The sequence below is a fragment of the Sceloporus undulatus genome, chromosome 2 (genome assembly GCF_019175285.1).
Source record: "Sceloporus undulatus isolate JIND9_A2432 ecotype Alabama chromosome 2, SceUnd_v1.1, whole genome shotgun sequence".
Classification (NCBI taxonomy): Eukaryota; Metazoa; Chordata; class Lepidosauria; order Squamata; family Phrynosomatidae; genus Sceloporus; species Sceloporus undulatus.
In genome coordinates this window covers 8,034,451-8,051,951 of record NC_056523.1, presented here as the reverse complement: position 1 = coordinate 8,051,951, position 17,501 = coordinate 8,034,451, and the positions used below count along the sequence as shown (strand labels likewise).

The 17,501-nt window shown below is 43.2% G+C and overlaps 1 protein-coding gene across 5 annotated transcripts; it reads right to left on the bottom strand.

Moving 5' to 3' along the window:
* Window positions 1-1,002: 1,002 nt before the first annotated feature.
* LOC121921873 (zinc finger protein OZF-like) lies at window positions 1,003-14,285 on the bottom strand. Of its 5 annotated transcripts, none has more exons than XM_042450546.1 (6): window positions 14,163-14,285; window positions 11,616-12,146; window positions 10,350-10,476; window positions 7,482-7,555; window positions 5,314-5,440; window positions 1,003-4,489 (listed from the first exon to the last, which is right to left on the bottom strand). In XM_042450546.1, the coding sequence occupies exons 2-6, from the start codon at window positions 12,054-12,056 to the stop codon at window positions 3,171-3,173; spliced, it is 2,088 nt and encodes a 695-aa protein (XP_042306480.1). In that variant the 5' UTR covers window positions 12,057-12,146; window positions 14,163-14,285; the 3' UTR covers window positions 1,003-3,170. The 5 variants fall into 5 exon arrangements, with proteins under 5 accessions (XP_042306480.1, XP_042306481.1, XP_042306484.1 ...); XM_042450547.1 differs by having other exon boundaries at window positions 11,616-12,136; window positions 14,163-14,263; XM_042450550.1 differs by lacking the exon at window positions 14,163-14,285 and having other exon boundaries at window positions 11,948-12,145.
* Window positions 14,286-17,501: the final 3,216 nt, after the last annotated feature.

Sequence of the window (17,501 nt, the reverse complement as noted above, 5' to 3'; positions counted from 1 at the left end):
CTCTGTTTAATGATCTGCTCTAGAATCTAGATCCATATCAGTCTTTTCTGGCTAGGGGACTGAGAATGCTTTCATCACCTTGGTGCATGGACTACACAGTGAATTGGACCGGGGGCCATATTCATGTTGATTCTGGTGGGCCTGTCAATGGCTGGCATCTTTGTGGGTTTTCTGTCTGGGATGGGAGCTTTGTGCTACAATGGTTCCAGTCCTGTTTGAAAGGGAGGTGTCAGAAGGTGGTGCTGGAAGATTGTTGTTCTTGGCTGCTGACCTCTGGGGTCCTTCAGGGCTTCGTTTGCTCCCCCATGCCATTTAACCTCTACTTGAAACAACTGGGAGAGGTCATCCAGTTTTGAAGTTCAATGTCACCAGTATGCTGATGAAACCCAACTCTCTCTCTCTCTCCTTTCCATCTAACTCTAAAGAAGCTGTTTTAGGGCTAAACCAGTATCTGTTGTCAGGAATGGACTAAATGAGGACAAACCAACTGAAGCTGAATCCAGACAAAACAAAAGTACTCCTGATCATCTGGAAGGGAGACCCAGGAGGAGGGATTCAGCCTGTGCTAGATGGGTTGATACTACCCCTGAAACCTCAGCTTCACAGCTTGGGCATGTTCCTGGACTCTGATTTGAGCCTGGATGCCCAGGTCTCAATAATGCAGTTAAAACTAGAGCAGAAGTTGCACCTATTCCTTGGGACATTAGAACTGACCACACTAACATGTGCCTTGGCTACATCCCAGATGGATTAGTGTAATAGGAGTTGTAGTGGGGTTATTTTTTTAATCTTTTTTTATTATGATCTGTGTTTTTATATTGTTTTCATCTTCTGCTTTTGATTGAACTGATTTTTAATTCTTTTGTAAACTCCTGTATACATGAAGTTTTAACTTCAGTGTTGTTTTTTTAAATGAGGTAGGCACTGTATCCTACATAGGGAGAAAAGCAAGATTTAAATTAAATCAATAAAAATAACCACTCAGAAGCTCATCAGGCAAAATTCTAACATTTCCCAACCTTCTTATATTTTGATGGTCTTTTGTAGCTGTTCACTGAATATGTGATTCCATTCCACTGACTGGAAACAAAGAAATACCATGGAAAGCATAACAATATATTCCTGTACCAGGGAGGAAAGCCCAGTTCAATCTGTTTTAGCAAACTTTCTATTCAAAACTAGCTATAGGCACACATGAAAGGAAACAACCAGGTCTTGCATAAAATAACAAAAATATTATGCAAAGGAAGCCTGTACTATCTTTGAGACTAGTTGAAAGAAAGAATCTGGTACCATGAGCTTTTGTAAACTTAAGCTTACTTCCTCAGGTGCAGAAGCTTTCTTTGGCACCAGTGGTCATGGGCTGTAGCCATCATCAGACACATGGAGTGTTACTTATGTATATACTTATAGCTGTGTTAATGAAGCCTCTGGGGAAAAAGCTCCTTTTTATAAAGTCTTCTGATAACCTGTCTAGTCCTTCTTGTCCTTTATGTAGCTGGAAGAATTTTAGCAGCATCAGCACTAGAGGTCTGGTGAGCTGGAAAATCATAGACCTACATTGTTAGGATCTTACAGGTACCTGCAGTAAGTAATGCAACAATGCATGAGCTGCAAAGTAATGAGATTCTGCTCCAGTCAGTCCTATTGTAGTTGTGCATGCCTTTCTGCAAAATGCAAGGTGAAAAGCAGCTGCCCACAGGATCCCTTCTTGAGCATGTGTGAATACCAAAGCAGAGAGAAAAGCGGGAAAGTAAATAAATCCGCATCACCAGGTATCTTAACATTAAAAAACAGAACATTAGGCTTCCAAAATGGAAATCTCAAGGAAATGGAAGCTGGTGAAAGAAGAAATTCTCCTTAGAGGCATTTTGGAAGAAATTTTCAAATGATCTCTAGAAGATCCAAAATATTTTTGTTTACTAACGCATGCATCTGAGCAAATAGGCTTAAGTCTATGAAAGATCATGCAAACAGATTCTTTCTTTCAGTTAGTCTCAAAGGTGCTACAAGATCCTTTTGCATAATGATTTTCCAGACTAACACAGCTATGTCTTTGAACTCTAATAAAAACATGTGTAACTAAACAAAAAACATTTTGGGTCTTCTAGAGATCTACACTTTATGTTCAGAGTTATATCTTTGCTTTTTAGGATTTTATCCAGTTCTTTCATAGCTGCCATTCCCAATCCCAACCTTCTTCTAATTCTTGTCTGCAGTTATGATTGTTTGATACAAGGTGTGGGAGCATTGACTATTTCCACTTTTGTTGTCAATGATGAATTCTTGTAGATCTTCCGTGGTCATTATTTTTTGGTATTTATGTTCATCATTAATCTAAGATTGGCACATTCCTCCTTGACCTTCTTCAGTAATTTTTCTATGTCTTTGTTTCTAGTAATATTGTGTCATTTGTGTATCTTAGGATGTTAATGTAACTTCCTTTTTTCTTCACTCCTTCTGTCACCAAGCCAAATCCTGATCTATGTACATTATTTTCTGCATAAAGGCTGAATAATAGGGTGATAGTATACAGCCTTGCCTGGATCCTTTGCTGACTGGGAACCATTCTGCTTCTCTGTATTCTGTTCTGATGGCAGCATCTTGTCTTGAGTATATGTTGTCCATTAGGACAGCCAAGTGTTGTGGCACTCCCAGTGCCCAAATACAAGCCATAGCTGTTTAAGATGTATGCAGCCCAAAGCTTTGCTATAGTCAATAAAGCACATGCAAACTAGGCATTACAATTTAAGAAAGACACTAACAAGCTGGAATATGTCTTGAAGGTGACCAAGATGTAAAAGGTCTGGAAAGCAGGCCCTAAGAAGAAGTAAGTGGGTATGTTTAGACTAGAGAAGAAAAGACTGAGCAGTATACACCCATCTTTAAGAATCTGAAGGACTGTCATGTGGAAGATGGAATGATTTTGTTTCTTGCTGTTCCAGAGAAAAGGACTTTAACTAATAGATTCAAATCAGGAGAAAGGAGAATCCAACAAAACATTAGGAAGAACTTGATAGTAAGAGCTATTTGCCAGTGAAATAGCTACCAGTAAAATGCCATGTTCCTGGCACTTGAACAGTTTCTCTCTTAAGTGGATTCTCTCATTTATCACTAGAGTTGCATCTATAACAAATAGTTTTCCACTCCTGGCATCTTTATAGTTTCTCTTATGTGTGGATTCTCTGGTGTTTCATGAGTTCAGATTTGGATGCCAAATATTTCCCACACTCCTGGCATTTGTATGGTTTCTCTCCTGCGTGGACTCCCTGATGCTTAACAAGGCGTGCTTTTCGAGCAAAATTTTTCCCACATTCTTGGCATTTGTATGGCTTCTCTCCTGTATGCACCCTCTGATGAATCTCAAGCCATGCCTTTCGAGCAAAACATTTTCTGCACTCCTGACATTTGTATGGTTTCTCACCTGTGTGGACTGTCTGGTGGCTTACAAGATGTCCTTTCCGAGCAAAACTCTTTCCACACTCCTGGCATTGGTATGGTTTCTCTCTTGTGTGGATTCTCTGGTGGCTTAGAAGGCCTGAATTCTGAGCAAAACAGTTCCCACAATCCTGGCATTTGTATGGTTTCTCTCCTGTGTGGAGTATCTTGTGTTTTAAAAGGTATGCACTCCGAGCAAAACGTCTTCCACACTCCTGGCATTTGTAGGGTTTTTCTCCTGTGTGGATTCTGTTGTGGCCTTGAAGGTGTGAATTCTGAGAAAAACATTTTCCACATTCTTGGCATTTGTATGGTTTTTCTCCTGTATGAACTCTCTGATGGATCAAAAGGGCTGAATTCTCAGTAAAACATTTCCCACACTCCTGGCATTTGTATGGTTTCTCTCCTGTGTGGATACGCTGGTGCTTCACAAGGTCTGCTTTATGAGGAAAACCTTTTTCACACTCTAGACATTTATATGGTTTCTCTCCTGTATGCAGCCTCTGATGAATCACAAGCCATGCCTTTCGAGTAAAACATTTGCTACACTCCTGACATTTGTAGGGTTTCTCTTCTGTGTGGATGCTCTCATGCCTGAGAAGGACTGCCTTTTGAGGAAAACATTTGTTACATTCCTGGCATTTGAATGGTTTCTCCTTTGTGTGGACTTTCCAGTGGCTCACAATGTTTGTATGCACTTTCAGATGTGCCGTAAGTAGTGAATTGTAAGCAAAGCATTTCCCACATTCCTGACATATGTGTGACTTCTTTATTGTGTACTCTTCTTGATGGTTCACATTGTTCAATTTAAAATCAAAACCTTTCAGAGAAACCTCAGACCTGAAGTGTTTTTGTCCAACATTAAACCTCTTGTGAGGCACAAGTGTCATATTTTGGGGAAAACATTTCCCAGATACATTGTATCCAAAGGCCTGTTCATCAATATAACTTTTCTGTTCTGAATATGCTTGCTGGTGGCTGGTAAGTTCCAGTTTTTGCTTCAAATATTTCCCATATGTAGTACATACGTATGTTTTGGTCCTGTTTTTCGCTGTGAAGAAGAAAAGCAGGAAGAAAAATATCAAAATTTGTGTGAAAAACAATTTCAGGATATGGGAAAGGGATTAAAGCCAAGCAATTCTAAAGACAAATAAATTTTCCAGACTAAAAAAGAGATGCTATGCCTTCTCTTACCGCTTAGGTCCAGACTATCTGAAAGCTGTTTCCCTATAAGAGCCTGCCTGAATCTTACATGCTCAGAGAGGGTTTTCTGCATCCCACTACCCTTCCAGGCTCAGCTGATGAGGACATGAAAGACAGCCTTCTTGGTTATGGTTCCTAGGCTTTGGAACTCCCTCCCAAGCTTCCTTGACTGAATCAATCCTTGTCGCATGTTATCCCTCTTTTTCTACTGATGCTTTTCCTACTTTTCTTTGACCTCTGTGCAGGCAAGTCACTGAACATTCTTTATGTTTGAGTCCAGTTGCATCATTAGACATGGTACTACTCATACTTATCCTCTGTTCTTCTGCCTCTAAAAGATCCACCTCATTACGTGTTGGCACATTGAATCTGGCTCCTCAGCAAATGCCTGCCTGACTTGAGAGATCCTATTAGCACTGCTAACATCAGCACAATCTCTTGCCTCACAGAAGCATGTAATCCCATCACCACAATTTCAAACAGAAATTAGCATCAACAAGAAAATGAGAGAGCTTTACCAAGACTGTCCATAATGACATGCTTATATAGGGCTCATCTCTTTCCTATTTGGGCTGTCAGGATCACTTCAAAGTATTGTAGCTGTTAATGCTGTTATTATAAATGCATTTTAAAACAGAAGACATAACAATCCAGCGGAATAAAGCATTTTACCAAGAGAGGCCATGATCCCACAAATCTCTGCCATGATCTGGCTGTGCAGGGCTCTCTGATCAGGATCCAGCAGGGCCCACTCATCCAGGGAGAAAGACACAGCCACCTCCTCCAAAGTCACCAGGCCCTGGAGATAGAAGAAAACAGTTCTTCCTCACACTTGATATCAAGATGATTGGGAGGTGTGGCAGTTATGATAAAGCAGACTCACAGGCTAAAGGTCCCAAAGGCAGGCGATGTGAGATTGATTCTCCCTTAAACACCAGGAGTATCATGAACAAGGTCTGGCAAAGACAGGAACTTGAGTCCATGACATACTTTATGAGTGCACTGAAAGAAGAAACATTAAACCACAACTGAGCAACAAAATGCCATAGGACTTCCACTCTGGGATTTAAACAGGGGTAGGCAACTGCAGATGAGGTGGGCAGGTGAAACTGGGGCATTTCAACCAGCCAGAAGGGATGCTGTGCCACTTCCAACTGCCATGTTGGCCAATTTTCAGGTGGTGTTTTTTTATTTGGGGGGAGAATTGCGGAGTTTTATTGCATACCCTCCAACTGTCTCAATTTGGCAGGGGCAAGGTCAATTAATCCTCTTTTGTCTCACTTTTTTTAGTGGCTTTTAAAATGTCCCAGTTTCTTTTTTTCTTCTCAGCTTACTTCAGTTACTGAGTTCAAAAGTGCAAAAGAGTTTGCATTCTATTAGCTCAGCCAGCATGGTGTAGTGGTTTGAGTGTTGGACTACTACTGGAGTGAAAGGTTTGAATCCCCATTCAGCCATGGAAACCCACTGGTGAGCTTGCCCAAGTTACAATTTCTCAGCTTCAGAGGAAGGCAAGGGCAATGCCCTCCAGAAGAAATCTTGCTATTGGATCACCTTAGGGTCATCATAACTTGAAAACAACTTGAAGGCACACAACCCCCCAAACAACAAAAGTTTAGCAAAGTGGAGAAGAGAAAGGGGGCCAAATCATGCCCTTCCTGGTTGATGCTGGCAAAAGCCAACTGCTGCAGCCTCTCTTAATTTATGTGTATTTCCTCAACAATACATTTCCCCGTCTTGCTCATGGAGAAACAAACTACTGCATTTTTGGCTTGTTTTGAGCCATTTTGAAAACAAACATAGGCACTGTACAAACGGGCCCTACGGGGTGCCTGTTAGATGCAAGGGGTTGTTACATGCAAGGGGCAGCAGTTCCAGACGTGACTTGCCCCTCGCACGTGACAAGGGCGTCAAAATGGCGGTGCCCTGTACATATGGGCGCTGCCATTTTGATGTGACGGACGCATAGCGTCTGCATGTCCTGGTGTCATTGGCGCCTTGCGGCGTCACAAAGGCGCCACAAGAACCCACTTTTTGCGGGTTCTTTTTGCTCCATGACGGAGTTGCGCGGTTTGTCTGCTGCGGCTCCCTCACGGAGCAAACCAGGGTGGCGGGAGACTGCCCTTTTTGGGCGGTCTGTATCCCTCCATAATTAAGATATAAATTGTGCGTGCTTGTGTGATGTATGTATGTATATAACAAATTCTAAAATATAAAAAATATATAAAATAGTATGTTGTTTAAATTACAACTACATAGTGCAAACCTATAAAAACCAATATGGGCGAAGGTCTACAAGGCATACATTATAAATGGCCCGAGATTCTAGTTAGATCACAGAGACACTAGATATAATCTTCATACATGGCCACAATGTTCTCCAATTTTGGGTGGAACATTGACTAAAAATTGGCATTAAAACAATTTTAAAAATAGCTCTCAGGATTTTGTGGAGCTTCCAAGGTTGCTCATTGTGCTTCCAAAGAGCACATCTAAAGCACAGGACAAAATCTTCCCACCGATTAAACATACATTACCCATGGTTCTGCTGGTTACGTGGCAGCTCCAGACGCCACAGTAGCTGCCTCTGAATACCAGTAGCTGAAAACAGAGGGAGGACAATTTGCTGTGGGCCAACGAAGGAGGACAGGAATATCTATCAGCTTCCCTTCAGGGTTCAAGAAAAGGTTTAGAGAAAATGGGGAGCAACTCTAATTCAGGAAGAACAAGGCTTAAGACAATGGGATTCAAACCTAAAGATTTCAAAGGGAAGCCCTCAAACCTCAGGGCCAGAATGACTAAAATCTATCAGATCCTCTTGCTCCAAGAATCCTTCTCCTTACCTGATCTGGTTCTGGTCCATCGCAAAGAGGAGGAAGAGACAACTGAGTCCTTGTTCCTGGTATCATTCCAGCTTCTGTAGGAGAGACCAAGGAGAGGGGAAACCAGTCATGTATGCATGTATCAGAGGTTACAGTTACAAACTTGAACAAAGACTTGCTAGGAAGTACAGGCATAGCTCAGTCAACAAAGCCTCTGACAATAAAATTCATTTTTACAAAACCATTGTATACCTGCTCTGCCTCCATTTCCGCTTCATCCTCTATGCAGAAGAAACTCTTTTAGCAGCATATGTATTGGAAGGATGGTGAAAGAGAGTTTGAGAAATAGTTTTCAGTGTCTGGATTCAGCAATTTGGGTGGAGTAAAAAATGTAATAAAGCTGGAGCTGGGAAACAATGGGATTCTGCTCTAGCTGATCTTAACATAGCCGTGTGTGCCTTCCTACAACACAAGGAAAACAGCAGCTGCCTCCAAAATCCTTTATGGATTATGTGTGTGAACAGCGAAAGAGAGAGAAAAGAAGAGCGGGAAAAAAGCCTGCTTCAACAGTTACCCCTAGCATTTTGAAAAAGCATGATTGTGTGGGTTTGGCCAGCAAAATGGAAACCATGAGAAAAGAAAGGGCTGGTGAAAGAAAAGGTAATCCGTCAATGCATTTGTGAAGAAGTCTTCAAGAAGGTTCAAAACATTTTTGTTGACTTCTGCAAGGTTTCCCTGATATTGTGGTTTCACTTCACATGTGCATATTATTAGTTTTGGATAAAAAGTGTGCTAAAGCATGTTGAACTTCTCTTCTTTTTGTGAGGCTCAAGAACCGATCCCTATTCCTCTCATGTTATTTGTGCCTTGTAACCAAATTTTCTGTTTAAGAAGGAATGCCTAGGAACACATCAAGTTTATTCACTGCAGTACACCTCTATTCTCTTGGAAGTCTTGGCACACAATCACATTTTCAGCCCAGGAAAATGCCAAAAATATTTGGGTAGAGTGGTTGGGGTGTTGGACTGGGACCTGAAGAAAGCCAGGTCTAGCTTCCACTGAGCCCTGAAAGTAACTGGGCAACCTTGGGCCACCTGCTCTCTCTGAGTGTGAACAACCTCACAACGTGTTCTGCAGACAAAAGAGATAGGTAGAAAGCAGTAAGGAACTAGAGCCCCAGACATCCATAGCCAGATATGACACCAAACTAGGGGGAGTAGCTAATACCCCAGAGGACAGGATTAAAATTCAAGATGACCTGAATAGACTAGAAAGCTGGGCCAAAGCTAACAAAATGAAATTCAACATGGAGAAATGTAAGGTACTGCACTTATGGCGGAAAAACAAAATGCATAGATATAGGATGGGGGACACCTGGATGAATGAAACTACATATGAAAGGGATCTGGGGGTCCAAGTAGACCACAAGTTGAACATGAGTCAACAGTGCGACACAGCAGCTAAAAAGGCCAATGCAATTTTAGGCTGCATCAATAAAAGTAGAGTGCCTAGATCAAGGGAAGTAATAGTGCCATTATATTCTACTCTGGTCAGGCCCCACCGGGAATATTGTGTCCAGTTCTGGGCACCACAATTTAAAAAGAATGTGGAGAAACTGGAGCATGTCCAAAGGAGAGCAACTAAAATGGTGAAGGGTCTGGAAGCCATGCCCTACGAGGAACAACTTAAGGAGCTGGGGATGTTTAGCCTGGAGAAGAGAAGGTTAAGAGGTGATATAATAGCCCTGTTTAAATATTTGAAGAGATGTCATATTGAGGAGGGAGCAAGCTTGTTTTCTGCTGCTCCAGAGAACAGGACTGGGACAATGGATGCAATCTACGGGAAAAGAGATTCCATCTCAACATTAGGAAGAACTTCCTGACAGTAAGGGTTGTTCGACAGTGGAACACACTCTTCTTCGGAGTGTAGTGGAATCTCCCTCCTTGGAGGTCTTTAAACAGAGGCTGGATGCCCATCTGTCAGGGATGCTTTGATTTGGATTTCCTGCATAGCAGGGGGTTAGACTGAATGGCCCTTGTGGTCTCTTCCAACTCAGTTATTCTATGATTCTATTCTATGATTCTATGAATAGAAACATACAGGGACCAAGATATTTGGCACCAAATGTATAACTGAATGGACAGCAGCATATGCAGTGAGACTACAAAGAACAGCAGGCAACTATGTTCCACTGCTTCCATACAGGACCCTGAAAGACAAGCCAGTAAAATGTGCAGCCCAGCATGGGGTAGTGTTGGATTCAGGACTCTGGAGACCAAGGTCAGAATCTCTTCTCAGCCATGGGAACCTACTGGGTGACCCTGGGTAAGTCACTCTCAGCCTCAGAGAAAGGCAATGGCAAAACCTCTCTGAACAAACCAATAAAATCTCATGAACATATTCACCCCTGCCATCTCATGCACATCTTTGGAAGGATTTTCACAAGATACTACACAACCCCTGTGTTGAATGGCAAAGGTTTGTTTTTGCTTTGTTTTTTTGCAAGCAAATGCACAGCTACAGATGCATCTGCCAGTCCAGAGACTCTGCAAGCACAACTCCAGATGCATGTTCCACATCAGATCAATACCTCCAATGGCTTCCACTGGAGAAATTAAAAGCCATCTTGGTGTAGTGGTTTAAGCATTAGACTATGACTTTGAAAACAACAGTTCAAATCCCTGCTTGACCATGGAAACTCACGGGGTGACCCTAGGCAAGTCACATTCTCTCAATCTCAGCAGAAGGCATGAGCAAATTACCTCTAAACAATTTTATCAAGAAAACCCCAATTTCTGCCAAGAAAACTCTGAACAATTTTTACCAAGGATTTGAAGCCACACAACAACAAGACCCATAGGATTTGGGACAGAGAGCATTCATCCTTACCTTGCAAGGGGGGCCCTCCATCACATTCTTGCTTGATCTCAGTGCATTGAGGACTCTTCCTCATATGCACTGGTGCCATCTCTACCACAGGAAATTCAGAGTGAACCTCTCCCAAGACACTGATGACCTGAAACAACAGTGAAGAAGCAAGAAATGGCATTTGGAGAAGGATGAGAAAGGTTTGGACTTGTGTGGTATGAGACATCCACCCACAGCCACATCAGTAAAAAGCAGCAACCCATTGGCCCTATTTGAAAAAAGGATATACAGAATTAGAGCTTAATAAGGGGAAATATGGTATGAAACTTTTGCAAATACAGTATATATTTATTAAATATGCTGGAACACAAACAATTCCATTGAGCTAACAGTAAGAACATCTCAAGATCTGGAAAACCCTGCTTTGACTTACAGTACAAGTCTTTACATGGACCCATTTCAATATACACGCGCACACGCACATATATATATAAAGTCATCCCTTCTGATTTGTGGGGGATCTGTTTTGGACAAAACCCCACCGCAAATCAGAAAAATTGCCGATATTGGGGTCCCATTGATTTCAATGCCTGCATGCTCCTGCCACAGGCACACACACCATTTTGTTTCCTCCCCACTTGCCATCCATGTGTAATGAAGACTACAGATCCCAAGTTCATGAACAGGGAGGGATGACTATATATAAGTATTTGTGTGTGCGTCTATATGTGTGTAATGAAGAACTGTAAGAACTGTAAGAGACATATGGATAAAAAAATGAAAACCCATTGATACTGTATAGTTATTTTGCCCTGTACATTCTGCGGCCACAATACTGTTGTTGTTAATTTCTTATGTTGACCTTGGAACAAAAATAAAATGGGGAAAAAGACAGCAATGGTAAAAATGTTTCACCCATTAGAATGAGATTGGGCTACTTGCTGGAATAGGGGAAACCCCATTCCATTCCTAAGCACATCAGGGTCACATTCTGCCACTACAGTCACCACAGGAGTGAAAGCCTGGTTGTGAAAACCTGGCACCTACTTGAAAACCTGACACCCAGGGAGCACCCACCTAGGTTTAAAGCAGAATAGCACTTATAAGAGGCTTTGGAGACTGTGATTGAACTTCATCACTAGATGAAACCTCTCCATACCACCCCACCCCCCCAATCAAAGCCAAATTTGGGGTAATCACATTTCAGCAGAACCTCTTCAGGGAGCCTTTACCCCCTTCAGTCATGAGAGCTCAAAACAGGGAGCACCAAAGCCATCATCTACTTACCTTTGCCCAAGGGGGAAACACTCTCACCAGTTGCTTTTCCTTCCCTGCCTCTGCCTGACTCAGGAGGAAACCCTCTGCCAGTGACACTGCCTGGGAACAGGTCTCTGCCCCACATTCCCTGACCCACTTCTCCATCTCCGGGGGCAAGATTGCCAGGAACTGCTCCAAGATCACCAAATCCAGGATCTCAGTCTTTGAGTGGCGTTCTGGCTTCAGCCACTGACGACAGAGATGGTAGAGTTGGCTGCAAAGCTCTCTGGGCCCCTTGTCCTCCTCGTAGGAGAAGTGCCTGAAGTGCTGGCGCTGTCTCTCTGAACTGGCAAAGTCCTCACCCAGGAACATCTTCTGAACTGTCCTCTCCCAGAATTCCCAACTGCTCCCAGCACGGCAACCATTAGATTCTCTTCCTCCTTCAGGACCAGCTAAGTCTGGCTCATCCATCTTTAGTTTTCGTCACCAATAGGATCCAAGTTATTCCTCCTCCTTCTGTCTCAGGGCAAAGATGTCCCTAAGCTGCTCTGCTGCAACACTCTGTAAAACCAAAACATTGCTGTGTCATTATTGATATTATCAGATATTTATAGAGCACCATCAATGTACATTGTTGTGTTAAGAATTAATATCCTGGTACAGGTATCCTAAAGCCACCAGATCCTATCTGATCTTGAAAGGTAAGCAACCCTGCATGGGTAGGTGATAGTCGACTAATATGAGATGCTGGAGGCCATACAGTGGATCCCCCGTGGATACCAAAAGCATCTGTGGATGCTCAAGTCCCAATAAATACAATGGCATAGTAAAATGATGTCTCCTATATAAAATGGCAAAGTCAGTTAATTATTTTCAAGGCATGGATGGTTCAGGGATGGTGAATACAGGGGGCTGACTGTATTTCAGAAGGAAGATCTCACAAAACCAACTTTGCCTAACAAAACCCTATGAAACACATGGAGTTGCCATAAGCTGATAGGTTACACACAAACACACATGAAAGAGGACATTTGTGGAGGCCTCCATAACAACCAACCAGGTCTCTTCCTGGCAGGAAAGGCCATTCAAAATGTTCTTTCAGCTGGGAGCCAGTTTCAATGGAGTGAAAATTTAAAAACATGTCATTCCAAATAAAAACAGTACATTATGCTATTACACCCTTTACGATGAATGTTACATTTTATACCCTATATAAGATATAATTCTACATTCAGCAGTTTTAAAAAATCTCATGACAGTTTCTGCTCATTTTATCAGACATACTGCCTCAGCAGGTGGAGGTTCAATTTCTGACTATCATAATTAAGAGCTTCCTTGGGAGGAAAAGAGCCAATGTTTTCACAGGCCAAAATCCTGATTTTGAGAAACTCCCCTCTTCAGTGTCCACGCCAGCAGCAATTCCTTGGCTATTTTCTACTGATGTATTATTTTTTGTTTTGCACCTAGGCTGTCTTTTGACTCCTCTTTTCCTTCCCTTTTATGTTTCAGTGCCATCCAAACAATTTATAATCACAAATGCATCCTTCACTCATTCCATGCCACAATGAGTCCTAGGGGCGCAGTGGTTAAATGCCAGTGTTGCAGCTACTCACTCACAAACCACAAAGTTGTCAGTTCAATATCAGCCAAGGGCTCAAGCTCAACTCAGGCTTGCATCCTTCCAAGGAGGTGGCTAAAATGAGCACCCAGATTGTTGGGGCAATTAGCTTACACTTTGTAAACCGCTTAGGGAATGCTTTAAGTGCACTGATAAGCAGTATAGAAATTCCCTTGCTATTGCTATTGCAGGTCACTTCCTGTCAGGCTCCCTGGTTGAGGTCATAGAACTAGTCTATGTTAGGAGTCCCCCCAGACATTTAGCAAGGAGCAATAGCAAGGACGTTTCTATAGGGCTTATCAGTGCACACCCGGGCTAAGCGGTTTACAATGCCCCCAACAAGATGGATACCCATTTTAGCGACCTTTGGAAGGATGCCAGGCTGAGTTGACCCTGAGCTGGGATCGAACTCACAACCTTGTGGCTTGTGAGTGAGTGGCTGCAGCACGGGCATTTAACCTCTGAGCCACCAGGGCTCTTCAACCAGGGCTTTTGATGGGAGTCTTGCCCTTCCCAGGAGGCTGAGGCAAAAGCAAACTGCAGCAGCCTCTCTCTCTCTCAGCCTGGCTCTTCTTCCCTATTCTTAATTCCTGCCCACTTGGCCACACTCTGACTTTGCCTGGACACACGTGTCACCCTGCGAAATGGAGGCTCTGCAAGGGCCAGTCCTCTAGAGGAGAGGAATTGGGGGGCAGGCAGTCATAGCAAGAGGGAGTCCCCCACAAAGACACAGGGCCTCTGCCAGGAAAATTGCCCCCCATGCAAGAAAGCCCCCCATGCTGCCCCCAGCCCTTCCCTCATCCTCATCCTCCTCCTCCTCCTGCAGCGTCTTCAGTCCAGAAGGGAGCCAGAGGGCAGTGGCAAGGAGAGACACCCTCCCAAACCGGCTGCTTGGGCGATGGGGGACCCCAACCTAGGGCCACCTCTCCCCATCCTCCTTCGACCCCATTAGGACTCACCTGAGCTCAGAAGACCATCAAGAGAGAGAAAGGCCACCTAAAAGGGAGGAATGACAACTCGACTGCTCTGGTGGACTGAGCGCCCACTTTCGAGCCCTCTAGATCCCCTCTACTACTTCTTCCGGCCTCTCTAGGAATACCCCTCTACTGCTCTGGAGGGCTAGAGGTCCCTTTTTCGGCCTCTAGGAATACCCCTCCACTGCTCTGGAGGACTGAACTCCTTCTTCCTGCCTCTCTAGGAATACCCCTGTACTGCTCCGGAGGGCTAAGCTTCCCCCTTTCGGCCTCTCTAGGAATCCCCTTACTGTGAAGTGGAAGGCTTTCATGGCTGGCATCCATAGTTTTTTGTGGCCGTGTTCTAGAAGAGTGTATTCCTGACGCTTTCCCAGCATCTGTGGGATCTTTCTCTGAATCTTGAATCTGTGGACATCATGACCTTTTTCATTCAGTGGTTACCTATAGGTCTTTGTATCAATCTCTCTTTTATACTTGCTTATAAAATATAGTCTCACAGAATCATAGAGTTGGAAGAGGCCTCCCCAAGGGCCATCCAGTCCAACCCTCTGCCATGCAGGAACTCTCAATCAAAGCATCCCAACAGATGGCCGTCCAACTGTCAGATTTGCGCAAATTCAGAGCTTCTGTGCCTCAAAGAGTCCAATGTGTTGAAACAGCAAAGAACTTTATTGAGAACATAGTCAGAGAGATTCACCATTCAGCGTTTAAGCCAGAACTGCCCACTCAAAGCCAAACGATACATTAATACCTCAAACCTTTAAACTCCACCTTATACTGCTCAGCGCCCAAACTAGCACCCACCTCCATCCTACACAACTGCCCACAAGGCCCAGCAAAGAAGTTACAACCCAAAGCAATTATCCACACTAATAAGCAGCTGAAACATAAACTTAGCAAAATGTGTTATTAATACAAAAAGACAAACCTGAAACATAGAAACATAAAAACCTGACAGAATCTATCAGCATGCATGGCTCTGACACGAGCCGGTTTGTTGCTATTGTTATTATGCATCTGTATTTCTTGATTCATTATTATTATTATTACAACATCTCTATATTAATTTTTTTTAGAGAAAAGCATGAGCACCAGCATGACATAGTGGTTTGAGTGTTGACCTATGACTGGAGACTGGTACAAATCCATGCAAACCCACTGGGTGACCTTGGGCAAGAAGTCACACTCTCTCAGCCTCTGAGGTTGGCAATGGCAAACCTCCTCTGAGCAAATCTTGCCAATAAAACCCCATGATGGGTTCTCCTTTGGGTCTGGCATAAATCGGGAACGACTTGAAGGTACACAACACTCACTCACAGCCCGGTTAACTGAAATCACTCCTAGTATTTAGTATTGAGGCAGATCATAAACTTTCTAAAAGTACTTCCCAATGGTCAACCATTCTGGCTCTTCCTTATCCTATTCCTTTGAACACTGAGCAACACTCCTTCCCAGGTCTTTCTTTCCCAGCTCCATGCTATGCCAGTAATTCTCACCTGGCTTCTCTCTTAGCAATAGCATGTACATTTCTATACCACTGATCAGTGCACTTAAGCACTTCCTAAGTGGTTTACAATTGCCCCCAACAATCTGGGTAATCATTTTAGCAACCTCAGCCGGATGCAAGCCTGAGTCGAGCATCAGCACCTTTGGCTGGTATTGAACTCACAATATTGTGGTTTGTGAGCACAGGCATTTAACCACATCGCCACCAAGGCTCTTCCTTCAAGTCCCTCCTATGATTTTTTGGCATTTTTCTCTTTGTTTTTCCCCTTCTTGTAAGGAAAGAGCCAGTGGTGGGTCTTTCGAAGGGGCCCATTTGAATGTGGCCTTGTTTTCCTCTCTCTGCCATGTGGAGACTTTGTACTTTGGGGGGCCATCCTGTGTCCCCCAGAGTAGTTGAAATCCATCCTGGAACATTGAATTTAGGTAGAAGACTGCCTTCCAAATAATACTTTATTGGCCAACTGAAATGCACAATAAATAAAATAATAATAAATAGCTACTTCCTGATGTTCAAGCCTCCAAGTCATGAATTTCCATTGTTCCTTATTTTTAAAACCTTGAAAGACGTGCTTGTGTTTTTGTGAGAGATTAATCCCCGTTCTTTTTTTAATGGTTTCAGATCAATGTAAAGAAAGTGTTTGTGGTAACGGGCATTTTAAACATCTTTTTAATTATAATCTGTTTTTAGAGAGTCAGAATGGTGTATTGGTTTGAGCACTGGAATACAACACTAGAGACCAGGTTCAAATCCCTGCTTGGCCATCGAGTGACCTGGGTGACTCTGCAAGTTACACTCTCTCAGCCTCAGAGGAAGTCAAAGACAATAAATCCTGCCTAGAAAACCCCAATAGGTTTGCCTCAGAGTGGCCCTAACTCAGAAATGACTTGGAGGCCTTTTCTATGGTTCCTATATTTGAATTTTCTCTTCCACATGGTCATAGGATCATAAAGTTGGAAAAGACCGCAAGGACCATCCAGCCCAACCCCATTCTGCCATGCAGGAAATCACATTCAAAGCATCCTCAACAGATGGCCATCCAGCCTCTGTTTAAAGACCTCCAAGGAAGGAGACTCCACCACCCTTCAAGGAAAGAGTGTGTTCCACTGTCAAACAGCCCTTACTGTCAGGAAGTTCCTCCTAATGTTGAGGTGGAAATCTCTTTTCCTGTACCTTGCATCCATTGTTCTGGGTCCTAGTCTCTGGAGCAGCAGAAAACAAGCTTGCTCCCTCCTCAATATGACATCCCTTCAAGTATTTAAACAGGGCTATCATATCACCTCTTAACCTCTTCTCCAGGCTAAACATCCCCAGCTCCCTGAGTCGTTCCTCATAGGACATGGTTTCCAGACCCTTCACCATTTTAGTTGACTCCTTTGGACATGCTCACTGCATGTGAGTAGAACATCTAGCTTTTGTGCGCTAGGAGGTCCTTCCCACTTTCCAACAACCATTTCCCTCAATTATCATGGCTGAAAGCATCATTAACATTCATACTTTTTCTGCTGCTCCACATCTCTCCACCCAGCAGATGAAGAAATACAGATACACCTCAGGGAATGGTCTTGGACACCACGTCTTTAACAGAAAACGTGTTATACATTCCTCTACTGGGGAGGGGTTAAGATCAGTTCAACATGTTTCGGCAAACTTTTTATTCAAAACTAACTATAGGCACATATGAAAGGAAACAACCACACCTTGCATTAGTTAAGAAAAAACTTTTGAAAGTAAAGAAATAATAAATCTTCTAGAAATTCATTTGAGAATTTTTTCCAAAATGCCTCCAAAGCTGATTCCCCCCCCCCCCCCATCAACCT

Bases quoted from the DNA above. Each gene is read 5' to 3' on its own strand.
- LOC121921873 (XM_042450546.1), bottom strand. From the start codon at position 12,056: ATGGATGAGCCAGACTTAGCTGGTCCTGAAGGAGGAAGAGAATCTAAT. The intron at 7,556-10,349 runs GTAAGGATGAAT...TCTCTCCTACAG, and splicing joins TGGAGGGCCCCCCTTGCAAG to AAGCTGGAATGATACCAGGA. The intron at 5,441-7,481 runs GTAAGGAGAAGG...TTCTATCTCCAG, and splicing joins ATGGACCAGAACCAGATCAG to GGCCTGGTGACTTTGGAGGA.